At 41.8% G+C, this 13,906-nt stretch overlaps 1 protein-coding gene across 1 annotated transcript in view; it reads right to left on the bottom strand.

Moving 5' to 3' along the window:
- Positions 1 to 3,711: 3,711 nt before the first annotated feature.
- The window catches only part of ttc9b (tetratricopeptide repeat domain 9B), a 35,667-nt gene continuing 25,472 nt past the window's right edge, over positions 3,712 to 13,906 (bottom strand). Inside the window, exons 2-3 of the mRNA XM_033631884.2 lie at positions 9,082 to 9,264; positions 3,712 to 5,705 (exon numbers count right to left, since the gene is read on the bottom strand). Coding sequence (XP_033487775.1) covers positions 5,611 to 5,705; positions 9,082 to 9,264 — 278 coding nt within the window. The 3' untranslated portion in view covers positions 3,712 to 5,610. The remainder of the gene's footprint in view (positions 5,706 to 9,081; positions 9,265 to 13,906) is intronic.

The following is a 13,906-nucleotide window of genomic DNA, read 5'->3' as shown; positions in this document are numbered from 1 at the left end:
AGCATACCAGCATGGCTGAAGCAAAAGAGGCTTGACGGGTGTGACATGTAACACAACAGCGTCCGCCGCTAGTGTGAAACGTGTGTGTAAAACATGCATGTTGGCAGTGCTTTATCAACAATAACTATGGCAGAACGTGGCAGTATTAATCATTTACTGTCCCTCTTATATGGCAGCTGATCTCATCCTCTGTGTCCAGGGTAAGGAGCTCCTGGACCTCAATGTTTTCCCAATTTGTGGATATTTATAGCCGCTGTTCTTTTTTGAGTTAGCCGCTAACCGTTAACAGCTACTTTTAAAATCTCCTGCAGTGGGTGGCACGCATAACATGTCAAAACATCATACCTTTTTATAGCACGGTGAGGTAGCTTAACAGCACGATATTCCCTTCTTAAACTGGCAGTGTAAAAGAGGCTACAGAGTATAGAAGCAGATCGAGATAGAGCTGCCTCTCTTTCTAAAAAACAGACCAAAATACGATCAAACTGTAAAACTAAACAGCGTTGATCAAATATGAATCAAGATTTTGTTACTGCGATGCCTATTTCTTGCCTAAAATATTTTCAGATACATATTTTAGCTCACTATTTAGTTGTAATTTCAGACGGTGTTACCAGCCGCACATCGTATTGTCTCCCGTGGAAAAACGGCCAAGGTCACATTACATCACCCACCAACGGGGGCATTTATTTGTCCAGTGTGGTGTGGTGCATTCTGGTAGTTGTAGGTTTCCTATCTCCTGAGCAAAAGTAAATTCTAATGCTCTTTTCCTCTGTCTTGTCTGGTCATGTATTTCAGAAGTATTTGCATCTTTCTACTGAACGAACTGCCCAGTTTTATGGAAAGACCATCTCTCCAGCAGTGAAATACTTCTTTAAACTCAGTTCTAACTCCGCATCCCCAGGTTTTAGTCTTCAGTTCCAACCAGTGGCGACTCAAGTGACATCATTTGAGGAAATTTATCAGACTTTACGACTTTTTCCACATAGGTAGTAGTGGTCCCAACACCTGTAAACAGACTTTGTTCTGACCACACAACAACGACAACAACAACAACAACAACAACAACGACAACAACATTCCTCTTTGTTTGAAACTTTATTCATAATCTTCATTTACCAATCAATAGTGCATTCCCGGGCTAGCAGTTCAGTAAAACCAGTGATGGAGGCCTGTGATGTTTGGATGTCGAATGCAAAAAGGCCTCTTGGGAGCGAGGCGGAACAAAAACGCAGTCATAGCCTTGACGTCCCCAGCTTCATGTCCTTTCTTTCCCCCTCCATCGCCACAGAAACAAACCAGGGGGAGATGTGTGGCTGTGAGGAGCGGCTCTGCGCTCAGAGTTCACTCCTGCTTTACTGGTCGTTTTACTGTGCGGAAATAGAAGAGTCAAAGGTCACTCAGACGGGGGAGTCAAAGGGCATTGCACGTACTCTGAGCCGGTTCTGGATCCCTTGACGAAAAGGGACATCAACAGAAATACCAACAAATACAGACACAGTCACGAAGCAGCTCTGTGGAGGAGCTAGAGTAAAATTCTCTTTTCTATCTCTTGCTTTTCTTTTCCGCTGATAAAGTAATTCAGTAAAGTAAAGCTCTTCACAACCATAAAACTTTCCACTTTTGTTATTTTTTAGTACATTTGTATCATATATTCACAAAAACTACTCTGACATTTGACAAACATTTACCTCAAATGACATTAAAGCAAAGAGCAAAAATAACACAGCCAGTAGTTTGACTTTTCCGTCTCTTTTTTTTTTTCGTTGTGCTTTTTGTTGTTTGTTTTCAAAGCTACACTTATGCAGAGATCGGGTGTCTCTATCTCTATTTGCACAGATTATGCTCACAATAACAGCCTCGGAGTCAGCTCTGCCATTAATCAAGAACTGATCAGCCAGAAATGAACCTGTTTTATGTGCAGCTAGTTGTCCCTAGACGGTCGTAGCACACGTTGAGCTAGAATGACTTAGCACAGCCAGACAAAAACAAGATGGTGACTGGTGCCATGGAGAGAGGACCATGGGAGGAGACCTATCCCTGAGGGGCCCATGGGTGAGTAGACTCAGCCCAGGCAGCCATGGAGACCGAGCCTGCAGGTGCTGTTCCTCGCTGTTGTTTGTTGATATATTTCCTCTGGGATACCAGAGCCTCAACCCCAGAGCTGGAGGATCAGATGTTTATGTCTCAGTGTTCTTGACACGCTATCTTGCGTATGATATTTAAGAACTGTATGAGAACTGTTAGATAACTTAAAGGTGTAGTTCAATATTTTGGGAGATTTGTTTCGCTTTCTGTCAATTTTAGTACAGATTACTCAAACAATTACTGTGTTAATTAGTGAGCACAAAAGAGGTGGGAAGGTGGAGTTTTTAGACAGAGTTAGACTAGATGTTTCCCTGTTTCTGGTCTTTGTGCTAAGCTAAGCTAAGCAGCTGCTGGCTGTAGCTTTTTCTAAGCATTTTTACCCAAAATGTCAAACTTTTCCTTTAAGTCATCATGTTCCTGCAACACAGCTATCAAGACCAGGAATACAGTATGGACCGAATCACCATGATGTCACACTAACAACAGTCACTTCCGGGTAGACAACTGGCAACTGATTTCAATTGTGCAGATATGTGAATTCACTAAACTGGATGATTTCTGTTGTTATTTTGTAATGTTTAAAGATATATAGTTAAACTGGGTGGCTGGACCAATCTGAAGTTCCTGCTGTGCTTATTTTACGTACTGTGTAGCTTTGCTAGTGTCTTTGGTAAACCAAATCTACTGTACCAGCACAGAAGCTAAGCAATGTACTGCTTTGGACCAGTCCACCAGGAAGAGTGCCAGGCTCTGAAGCCAAATTTCACAGTGGCCAAATATGGAATGACAACGTCCTAGCCTGTCACGTGATGCCACTGGGCCAAAAATTTTTTTTTTTCCAATAAACTTACATAGTAAAAGAGACATCTGTAAACCAGTGGATAATTTTTTTCTGCATTACAACCGCTGTGAAATGACTCCAATTTAAGTTAGTGGAACGCTAAACCGGAAGTAGCCAGCTGAGCTGGTGGAAGTCCCAAGTGTGCTTGCTCTATGGGCCAGATGATGACGAGGGACCAATGAAACAGCACCGATCATCGTGGTAATTTTATATGCGGCAGTTGATCGTTTTTGTCTTTGTGCGCCACTGAGCAACCTCCATAAAAATGATCTGAATGTCTGAAATCAGAGTGTGAGGTGTTTGCACTTTATAGTGATTCAGAACAGTGGACATTGTTACAGTAGCAGATTAATACCTGAGGCTTTAGTATGAGATGTAGAGCCATCATATGTGGGTTTGATGCTCAGGGGTCCACACACTTTCAGCCGTATACACAGCTCTAAACTTTTCTGTTTGTAATCTCGTGTCTCTGCTGCCGGAGTGACTCAGAGCTGCAGCTGCTTTACTGGGGCTGATGATGGCCTACTTCTCCCTCCACTGGAGCCCCTCTGTATCATGCCGGTCCCCTCAACGCATGGTGCCGTCTCTCCAGAGTCCCATTGACACACTTAGGTCCCTATTTACCTCCTAGCAGGTCACTGAGAAAAATGGGGAGGGGAAATCTTTTACAGCAACTTTCTTTGACTTCTTCTTCCACATCTTTTTTGAATATGTTAAGCGGTGGAATTACCTCTTATCTTTTACCTTGGCTGAGGCAGAAGGTGACCCTGATTTATTAAAGACTTTTTTTTTTCAGATTGATTTGATATCTATTCTACTGCTGTGATCACAGTCTGTCGCCACTGTCTATGTTTATAAAGGGCAGAATGGATAAAATAGAGGTATGAGAGAACAGAGAGGCAGCATGCCATGACAGAAAGCAATACAGCAGATATAAATCCTATCCCATACATCTGGAGTAACTCTCTGGAGCCGCACGTTACATGCAGGAGGTGGGCTTGCACACGGGGGAGAGGAGATTGGGTTTTCATGGCATCAGAGAGAAGGGGAAGGTCATGCTTTCACAAATCGTCAATCCAACCTTCTGCAGAACAGGGCAGGCAGATTTAAGCCTGTGGCAAAGCTATCATAAAAGCAATATTTGCATTATTAATGATTCGGTTTCACAAGTCACAAGAGAAGCAAATTATTTGTGTTTTTTTCGACAGCTAACCATGGATATCCACAAACCATATTATCAGTAGTGTTGTCGAATGCTAATGCTCTGTGTTATCTGTCCTTACAGCTCCATGTTTGGAACCATTTTTTAATCTATCAACAAATTAAAAGAGGAAGAAATCTCAAATGGCTCACTCTTGTTGAAGTGCACTAAAGCTGAGTGCTCCAAGATGGCGGTCTGGACTGTCAGGACAGATGTGTGTGTTTGTGATTGTTTTCCCTGCACTAACGCTGCCCAGAGTCTCCTCGGTGTGTTATCGATGTCTGGGAAGCTTCAGCATTAGTGATAAAAGGTTGGACCTTTGTTTAGAAATTTTTAAAGTGTTTGTCTCGCTGTGAAACTTTAAAGTGGATTTCCATCCAGCCAACAGCGGTTGATGGAACTCCGATCCCATTGGCTATTTTCCCTTGTGACATCATTAACAGGGAGAACAGAGGGGAGGCGGGGGACAGGAAGGGAGGGAGGGGCTTTCGACAGTCTCAACAACGACACACGACCCAGGAGGGGCTTCGGACAACAGATTCAAGACACCAGTTTCCACAATAGCACGCCTGATGACAGCAGGAACTGCTGGAGACACAGATGCTCTTAATTAACTACCACTGAGTATGATCAACACAAAAGCAAATTAAAAAACCCAAGTAACGGCTTACAAACACTTGAATTAGCCCTTGAATTGAAAAAACAGTCCAGAAACTGAGATACATGGCATCCAAGAAAGAAAAGTGAGACAGTAGAGCGATAGATTAAGCACAGAGGCAGGCGTTCTCTCTACTCGATGAAGGATTTCCCGTGCTAGTCTGTCCCATAGTCTGTGTAAAGGGGCCTGAGTGAGCCCTGTCGGGGTAGGATGTACAATCAAATTGGGCTATGGTCTTGATATGTGTCACACACACACCCCCTCACTATCCCCTGCTTATTTTCACACACACTCCTGCCCTCCTCCCGGTGTGGTTGAGCTTCCCAACCCCAATGGTGTCCTCAAGAATTTGAAACAAGACGGACAGAGAGAAGGCAGAGAGAAAAAGAGAGAGCAAGAGAGCAGAAACAAAATTCATTTTATGTCTTTAAAACATTTACTAAATCACGCAAATGTCCATTATTCATTTGTATGTTTTGAAGCTCCTTTTTCATTCCACCACGATGACTTTCGTATGAGTATAATACACCATTTTTTGTTGATTTTTTTTTTAAGGTTTGCTCAACTGTCTGCGTCTGGGGAGAGGAACCACAGCACCTGAGGGAGAAAAATGGGAGAAGAAGAGGGAAGAGGAGGAAAAGGAGGTCGGGTTGCAGACAGAGCTTGATATGTCTCCCGTTTTTATCCATCACTGGCGGGTGATTGGGTCTGTCTCTTCTGTCTGTGGGCTGTGCTGCTGTCAGGAGTCGATAGAGGAGGACAGAGGGAGGGTCGGTACGGGGTCAAAGGCTGAGGGGTCAGGAGGGTGGTAAGGTCGAGGGGTTAGCCCTGGGTCTCTTTGCCGCTCTCTCGTTCCCGCTGACCACTCTTGCTCATTTTCATTTCTGTCAGCTGGATGTACCGCAGCACGTTGGTGTCTGTGACAGAGAGAGGAAATGTAGTGGATGTGAGGCAGAGAGGCTGAAATCAAAAGAAAGGCTATATCTTTACTTCAGTCCAGGGGTCGTACAGACAAGGGCAAGTCACATTCAAAAGGCCTTTTTGAAGCACTAATTTTATTTTTAGGGATTAAATTGTTGTCTCTAAACCATCTGTTGCAAGAGAATTGAAGAAATTCATACCAGGGCCAACAATTAATTTATAATTCATTAGCTGGTTGTTATTATTCAGGTATGTGGTTGGCAAAGGACAAAACAACAGGGAGATGTACAGAGCACAGAGCTGTGTGCATCAATTACTCGACTATTTGTTTCAGCTCTAACTCGCATGTTCTCAAAAGCACTGTGTGTTTGTGAGTCCTCCTTGTTGATATAATGTGTGCACAGAATTTTATTTAGATTATTTTTACAACTACAAATAATTTCTACACATTTATAAACTTGCATTTTTCCAATAGAGTTTGAAAAAAGAATGATTTATGTGCAAACACCTGCTAATTATCATTTGAAAAGCCCTTAACCTCAAACTTTGAGACCTTAAATATCTAATTTGAGACAACTACACAACACTACTAGGATTTGTACTCAGAGTCACTGTAAACTGACTAATCCATCTCACTGTTAGCAAGCAGAAAAATAACTTTATTTGAGCCTGAATTCTTTATAAACCTGCAACATTAGTCGATCAATGCAATCTCATTTGTTAAAGCAGTTAAATTTAGGCTCCTTTGACGTGAGAAAAATAAAAGCACAGCAGGGAGTTTGGTTATGACAGAGCTAAAATGTGCCCCAGATTGCCAGAAGTAAAAGAGTCATTTGTTTTGTCCATTGACTGTTCAGAAAATATATGTATTTATAAATCAACTACTAATCCCATTAAGCCCTGCAGCCCACCTGCAGTAAAAACACATACACAAGGAACTCTACAGCACATTACTTTGTTATTCCCCTGTTGAAGAAATGTAAGTAAAATGTATTTATATAGTGCTTCTCACAGACAATGATCACAAGGTGCTTTACAAGGACAATGCTCCAATAATATAGCAACAATGTGTCAACAAAAACAGAGAAGAAAAAGACTTATAACAAGCAAACATGGGTGTAAACAGTGTGGGTTTGAAGTTATTACAATACTCAGCTCTCTGTGTGAGAATGGGAGAGCCTTGAGTTTGCTTAACTGATCTCAATGATTCACACAATGTGCTTTAAATGTGAATGAATGTAAACATAATTGTGTTCATGATAAACTCTACAGGGAACTTTTAACTCCTGTGATCTCGATTGTTTGGTGTAAGGTGGTGGTGAAACTCAGTCAGAGCTGTCTTAAGTCCTTTTCACAAATATGTTGAATATTTTTGTAAGTTTGTAGTCTTGGTTCATGCAAATACTAAAATTCAATGACATGAACATTGTAAACAACCAATGGGTGCACTCTCTTCAGCATCAAACAAGAAGCAGCAAACTGGGTAGACAGTAAACATGGAGGAGACTCCAGGGAGGTGCAAGAATGTGAACAAATCTTGGTTCTATCATACTGTGGTAAAGGAGGAGAAATTGGTGGAGTTTTAGAGTGAGCAAGAGTCAGTGTTAAATGTGGCATGTATCTGATCCACCAACCAGCACTTATTTTAGTGAGAAATCTTGATTCTTTAAACGGTTCACCTCGCATTCCCATGATCTCTTCCCACTAAGGCCACAGAATCCAAAATGTAAAGTTTGTGCACAAATATAGTTTATCCTAATGGATTATATTGATGCTGACTTGACAATAATACTGTCAAGATATAACGGCTTTTATCTTGTATTTCTGGAGCTAAGTGTTTTTGCAGACACATAAGGAATTGCTAATATGTCATATTTCTCGATGGGAGTTTAGCATAATATTTTCCACCAGGAGTAGGATGGAAAATAATCTTAAATAAATCTAGTTGTAGTCCCTGCAGGATCCCCAGTCTTTGCAAAATCATAGTGTGTGATTAACAAGGCACATTGTCTTTAGATGTGAGAGAGGGGAAGACTTTTTTCAAAGTCCTGTAGTGTATATTAGGCATAGATGTTGTCTCAAAGCCTTCTTTATGCTGCGAGGCACAGATTGTAAAACTTGTATTCATTTATTTATTATTTTGTCAGCCTGAAAGTTGCGAAATTTAAACATAATGACTTACAAAATTAATTGTGAAACAGCTAATATAATATCTGTCATTAGGTACATTTTATTTGTATGATGCTGACTCCATACATGTTGGTGAAATTCACAAAAAATCAGTCAATCAGTAAATAAAAAATACCAGGGATATGATCTCATTGTCTTCAGTGGAACCCAAAGACAGACCATTGTTTAACAAAGTCTGCAGTGTACAGTTAATAATGCATTACGGCTAATTATCACATTCCCTGCAGACATAATGTTTTTACATTCTACATATTAAAGGAATACATCATCCGAATGACCATTTGTATAGCAATTACTCACCATGTGTTACACTGAATTTGTGAAGAAAACTTTTCTTGCATGCCTCCACAATGAACATTCTTAATGAATTAAAGTAAATAGGAAGCTGTGTTAACAACAACAAAACTTTATCAAAACATCTAAAAACAAACTCTCACACAACTCCAGCAGCGTAATCGAAGTCCCATTTTTCCAGCCACATACTCAGATTATTTTTTGGGCAATTTTGCCTTTAATGCAGCTTCAGACAGACAGGAAGGGTGGGAGAGAGAGAGGGGATGACATGCAGCAAAGGGCCACAGGTCAGATTCGAACACAGGCCGTTGCAAAGGACTCAGCCTATATGAGGTAAACACTCTACCTGGTGAACTAGAGGTCACACGTGCATATGAGCTCCGCTAAGCAGAGTTCAAACACACGATGATGAGACTATTTGTACTGACATGTTTTAAATTGTAACGTTTTAACTGATAAGGCATGTGTTTGAGAAGTACTGAGTATATGACTGGATAAATTTGACTTGGATTATACTGCATGAGTTGTGTGAGAGTTTGTAAACAGATGTTTTGATAAAGTTTTGCTGTTGTTAAACATGGTCCCCATTTACTTCAATTAATGAAAAATGTTTGCCTTTTTTGGATTCTCTGTTCACCATGGAGGCTTTCAAGAAACACAAAGTTTTCTTCAGAAATTCAACATAACACGGGGGGAGTAACTGATATACAGATGATTATTTTGTGGGTGAAGTGTTCCTTTAAACCTGTGTTCTGTAAGTTCACTATAGTCTAGTAAAATACTATTATATTAAAACAAATGAGGTCTGCTTCACCATGCAGTAAAACTACAGAATCCATCTTTGTCACATGTTATGTAAGTGTAACTGAATGCACAGTGTATCCTCACCTGTGGGTTCACGGTTCTTGGCATCACGCAGGTAGCGTAGGGCACATTCGTAGTCACCCAGGTGATAGAAGGCGATGCCGGCTCGGTACATGGCCTTGAAGTGGTCTCTCTGGTGGCTCAGCACCTTCAGACAGTACTCCTTCACCCTCTCATAGTTTACCAGCTCTGATTGCAACAGACATGCTGCAAGAGAAGAAGAGAGGGAACAAGTTAGTCGTGTGTAACTAGAAAATGCTTAAGAATTAATGATTCATTTAAAACAGTTGCCTCGAGTGTCATTTAGTGAAGTTAAAACGTCAAGTATGTTCCCATGAGTGTGAAACAAAGAAGGGGATATTTTGCTGACAGTTTGCTCTGTGCCTTTTAATAGAGCCACAGTGAAATTTAGCCTCTACAGTTCTTCCTCAGGATGGCACTGAGCTGACTATAAATAGCTAAATACTAAATGTCTCACTGCGTAGAGAAGACACAAAAGTCGTGCAAGCAGTTTGAGCCCTGGGGCCGGAGAGTAATGTCTTTACAAGCCGCTGCTGAGCTCGACATGCAAAAACACAATAATGGGAGAAAAATGTTGGGCTGAATGCTGTGAGGATGCATAAGTCTTATTCCACTGACTTAGCAGATGTGTTGTACGCAGTGAGGGCAGCAGAGGAGACGAGGGAAAAGAAGGGCAGGATGCAGAGATCAAGTGAGCGACAGATACCGCAGAAGTCCTTTGGGATGAGATGTGAGCGGTGAAGTACAGATCTGAGGCCAGGAGATCTAAACCTGAACCAACCAGCACTTCACAAGCTGAAAAACACCTTAAAGTGAGATGTAGAGTGCTCAGGGATAAGACTTGTATTTCATTGTAGTCATCAATCCGATACAGTTGCAGCAGCACTTCGCTGTAGCAATTCTCTACAGCTCTGAGATCAGCTCAGATTGGAATAACTTCATTAGTAAAGACACACACACACACACACACACACACACACACACACACCGCTTTTAGTCCACCAAAGCTTTTAAATGTCTGCTGATGGCTCAGATATCACATTCCCTCTGGTGGTCACAGGCACTTGAGCTTTTGTTTCCACCCTACTTGTTCTTTGTTTTCCCCCTCTCCATTTATCTGATGATACATCAAAAAACAAATCTCCTTCATCCCTCCTTGTGCCTCCACTGTCACATCACTCTCCTGTACTCCCATCCCACCCGTTCCCTCCCTGATCTGACCCTTTTTTTAACCCTCCCTCCCCACCTCCATCCTCCCTCTTTCCCCTGAGTCTGCCCTTGACACACAGACAGCCTGTGTATAACATGAGTCAGGCACTATTAGCTGGGAGGCAGGGTGAGTCAGGAGTGAGAGGAGGGGAGGCAGGGATGAGGGGCATGGCTGCAGTAGGAGGAGGAGGAGGAGGAGGAGGTTTATAATGTGAGAGGCTAAGGTAGAGAAGAAGAGGTGAGACCTGTGTGACGCTACAGGGTGAGGAAAAGGAGGGAGTGTGTTAAAAGCTGTTAGCAGTCCCCTACCTGCCGCCTCCCCCCTGAGCCTCCGAGACGTATATCGAAGAGGGTCAACAAGTGCAAAACACTAAATAATTCATCATGGATTCATCAGGGGACAGACAAATTCAATAACAGTCAATGTGTTTTGGTATTTAGAGGTTGAAGTTGCATACGTCTGGTTGGGGCAGGCGGTACATTGTGTGCTGTATGTTCGCCTGTGTGTGTTGAGTCACTGCCTCAAGTCTCACAGCTGTAGACATGAACTTTGCTCCATCGCATGCAATTAAAATGGAGGGGACGGGCTCTGGAGGTGCAATTAAAGGGTAACTTTGGTATTTTTAAACCTGGACACTATTTGCCTGTGTTTTGTGTCAAAGTGACTAATGGGAGCAACATTTTTTTGAAACTGGCCCAGTACTGAGCGAGACTGCAGCGCAAGCTGCAATGATAACACTCCAGTTATGTGTGCACTGTCAATTTATGTCGACTAAAAGTGCTTGTTTTGTTACTGACAGGCTCAGATTATTATTGTATGTGTCTGTCAACATTATGGAAAGGATCCCTACAGAGATAGACCTCTGTGTTAAAGAGTAAGATCATTTTTGATTAACCAAAAACAGTCTCAAAATAGCTATCAGCAAACCAGACTCCATTTAATTAAACAGTAGATTTAGACATGTAGAGCCAGAATATTATCACATCTATCTGGGCGAATTAAAGGTTAATTTCAACCAAACCAGAGGTGGTGGCTGCTGGAACTGTGAAAAACAAACCAAAACCTTTTTTTGGTAAAAAAAATAATAAAATTAATGCCTATTTAAATGGTCTCCGGTGGCTTTGATGAGCAATTTTGGGGCTATTTCTTGGTTGGTAACTTTAAGAAATTAACTCAGTATGATAATTTGCTGAAACTGTCACTATATTCTGAAAGAAGTACATGAGATGGATAGTCTGTCCTCCTGATAGCCCTCCTCCTAGTGCCTCTAATGGCTTTTGCTACACTCTAACAACCAATCAGAGCGGAGGAGACTCTACCGCAGCTGTCACTTAATTTCTTTGTGAACTGCGGTCAAACTGTCAAACTAGGCAGCGCTGATCAAATATGAGTCACGGTTCTGTTTCTGCATTGCATATATCTCACGTCAGATGTTTTCAGAAACATATTTCAGTGTACTCTTTAGCTGTAAAATGAGAAAGTTTGTGACCCACCCGCCATGTTCGATACAGCCGACTGAAGTACCAAGCATCACCCAGCAGACAGACCAACTTTCTCATTTTACAGCTAAACAGTACACTTAAATATGTTCATGAAAACACCTGAGGCAAGAAATAGGCAGTACAGTTCGACCACAGTTCACAAGCATGACTGACATAACTGACACTTGCATTAGAGTCTCCTTTGCTCTGATTGGTTGTTTTCATGTGGTAAAGCCATTAGAAATGCTACAGAGCAATACAGGCGGGGAAGTATTGTATTTATACAGTATATCCGTTGTTTCAAAAAGTCATATTTTGTTTTCAATTTTGGTTTCCTGGGTGGGCTAAGCATGCATACAGGTTGACAGGTTGAAAGAGATTGGCAAGAAGGAAAGAGGGAAAATAAATAAATAAATGAAAGGAGACATGCTGAAGTTAATGAGAGAGAAACTGAAGAGCTGGAAAAGTCAACAGCAAACAAAATCAGAACCATTAAACGGACTATGTGGTGTGTTTGCTGTTGGGATTAGTGAAAAAAAACTTGCAGCTTATTGCTTAAATTTACCTTGTCTACTGTGACATGTCTAAATGTCTTCAGTGTAAAATGTGTGAGTGGCATTACATTCTCTTCAAATCCACCAACATTTATAAGACCTTCATGAGTCGTATTTGCTGCATTGATGCACTAAAACAACACATCTTCTAAATACTTAGTCAGCTTGTTTTTGCAGACTTGCTAATAAATATTGCTGTATTTGGTTTCCTTTCTTGTATGAAAGTTGTCATATAGAGTATTTCAAATGTATTAATACCATCATTATTAGCTGGATGTACACACACACACACCCTCATAGAAAGCAGAACAAAGCAAGCGCGACGATCCTCTTATTTTCAGCAAAGCTCGTGACTCAGAGCAGAGCAGCAAGGTCGAAACTGCTTCCCGTCTTCAGTGATCATAAGTCAGCTCAGTACAGTGGGAATCACCTCAGATGCCCTCTACCTCTCCTGCACACCTCTTTACAGACTCCACTCCTCTATTTGTTTTTACAGCCGTCCGGCTATGACATGACTACTCTCATCCCTCCACACACCCATCCATCATCGCCCTGCAGCAGTGGACGGCTTTCAGAGGATTCAGTTACAGCCCATAATGGCCTAATGGCTGACGCAGTTAGAGAGTTCACTGGCACTCACACACAAACATAAGACACACACACACACACACACCTACAGTGCATCCAGCAGATACACAATGACATGGGCAGAGGCACAAACACAAACAATAACACAGGTGACTGCAAATGATCAAGTGAACAAGGGCTTGATATAAGTTGACAACTCAGATACTCACAGGTTCACAAACAGATGAGTTTGAGTGGACCGTCTGACGCAAACGATGGTTAAAAAGATACGTGATTGTACACAAATGCACACACACAAAGGCAGCGTGCACAAGTGATGACTGGCTGGCCACACCCTACTGGCCCATTAGGCAGATGGATGGCATGCCAGAGGAAATGTAGAGTGTGGTGAGATGCATTAAGGGTGTGATAATGACAGGATCAGAGCAGGCTGGGCAGGGACACAGACAGACAAGAGGCCCCATAAAAATACAGTAGAACAACATCACTGGAGCCAAGGTGTCCCGCTCACTGACAGACATGCCAGTCTGAGGGTTTCTGTTTGTCATCTAGGGTCTATATTTGTTCTATAAATGACTGTTCTGTCTGTACATTACTCTGCACTCATCTGCTTTTTGCACTTCTGGTTAAATGCTAAACTGCTCATTGTCTCAGTACCTTTACTCTGTGCAATGACAATAAAGCTCTAATCGAAGAAAAATCGACAGCCCCCGTCCACATTGGCCTTCTCTGAACCTCATGATTTACTTCCAATTCCAATGTTGCCAATCCAGGAAATGGTGTGTCCTTTATGAAGTGAGGTGGATGTGGGGGTAAAGATGTGAAGGATGGACATGTAGCACGTTCACCTCCCCTCTAGGGATGTTCCTAATGTGTATTTTCCCCGGTGTTTAACTAAGTACAAATTTAGAATAATTTATTGGACTTTAAGTAATAAAGCACTCAAAATTTACCACAAGTGATGAGTAGTTTGAAGTGGATACACTGGGGGATGG

Source organism: Epinephelus lanceolatus, chromosome 4 (genome assembly GCF_041903045.1).
Source record: "Epinephelus lanceolatus isolate andai-2023 chromosome 4, ASM4190304v1, whole genome shotgun sequence".
NCBI classification, from domain to species: Eukaryota; Metazoa; Chordata; class Actinopteri; order Perciformes; family Serranidae; genus Epinephelus; species Epinephelus lanceolatus.
This window is presented reverse-complemented; position numbering and strand designations above follow the sequence as displayed.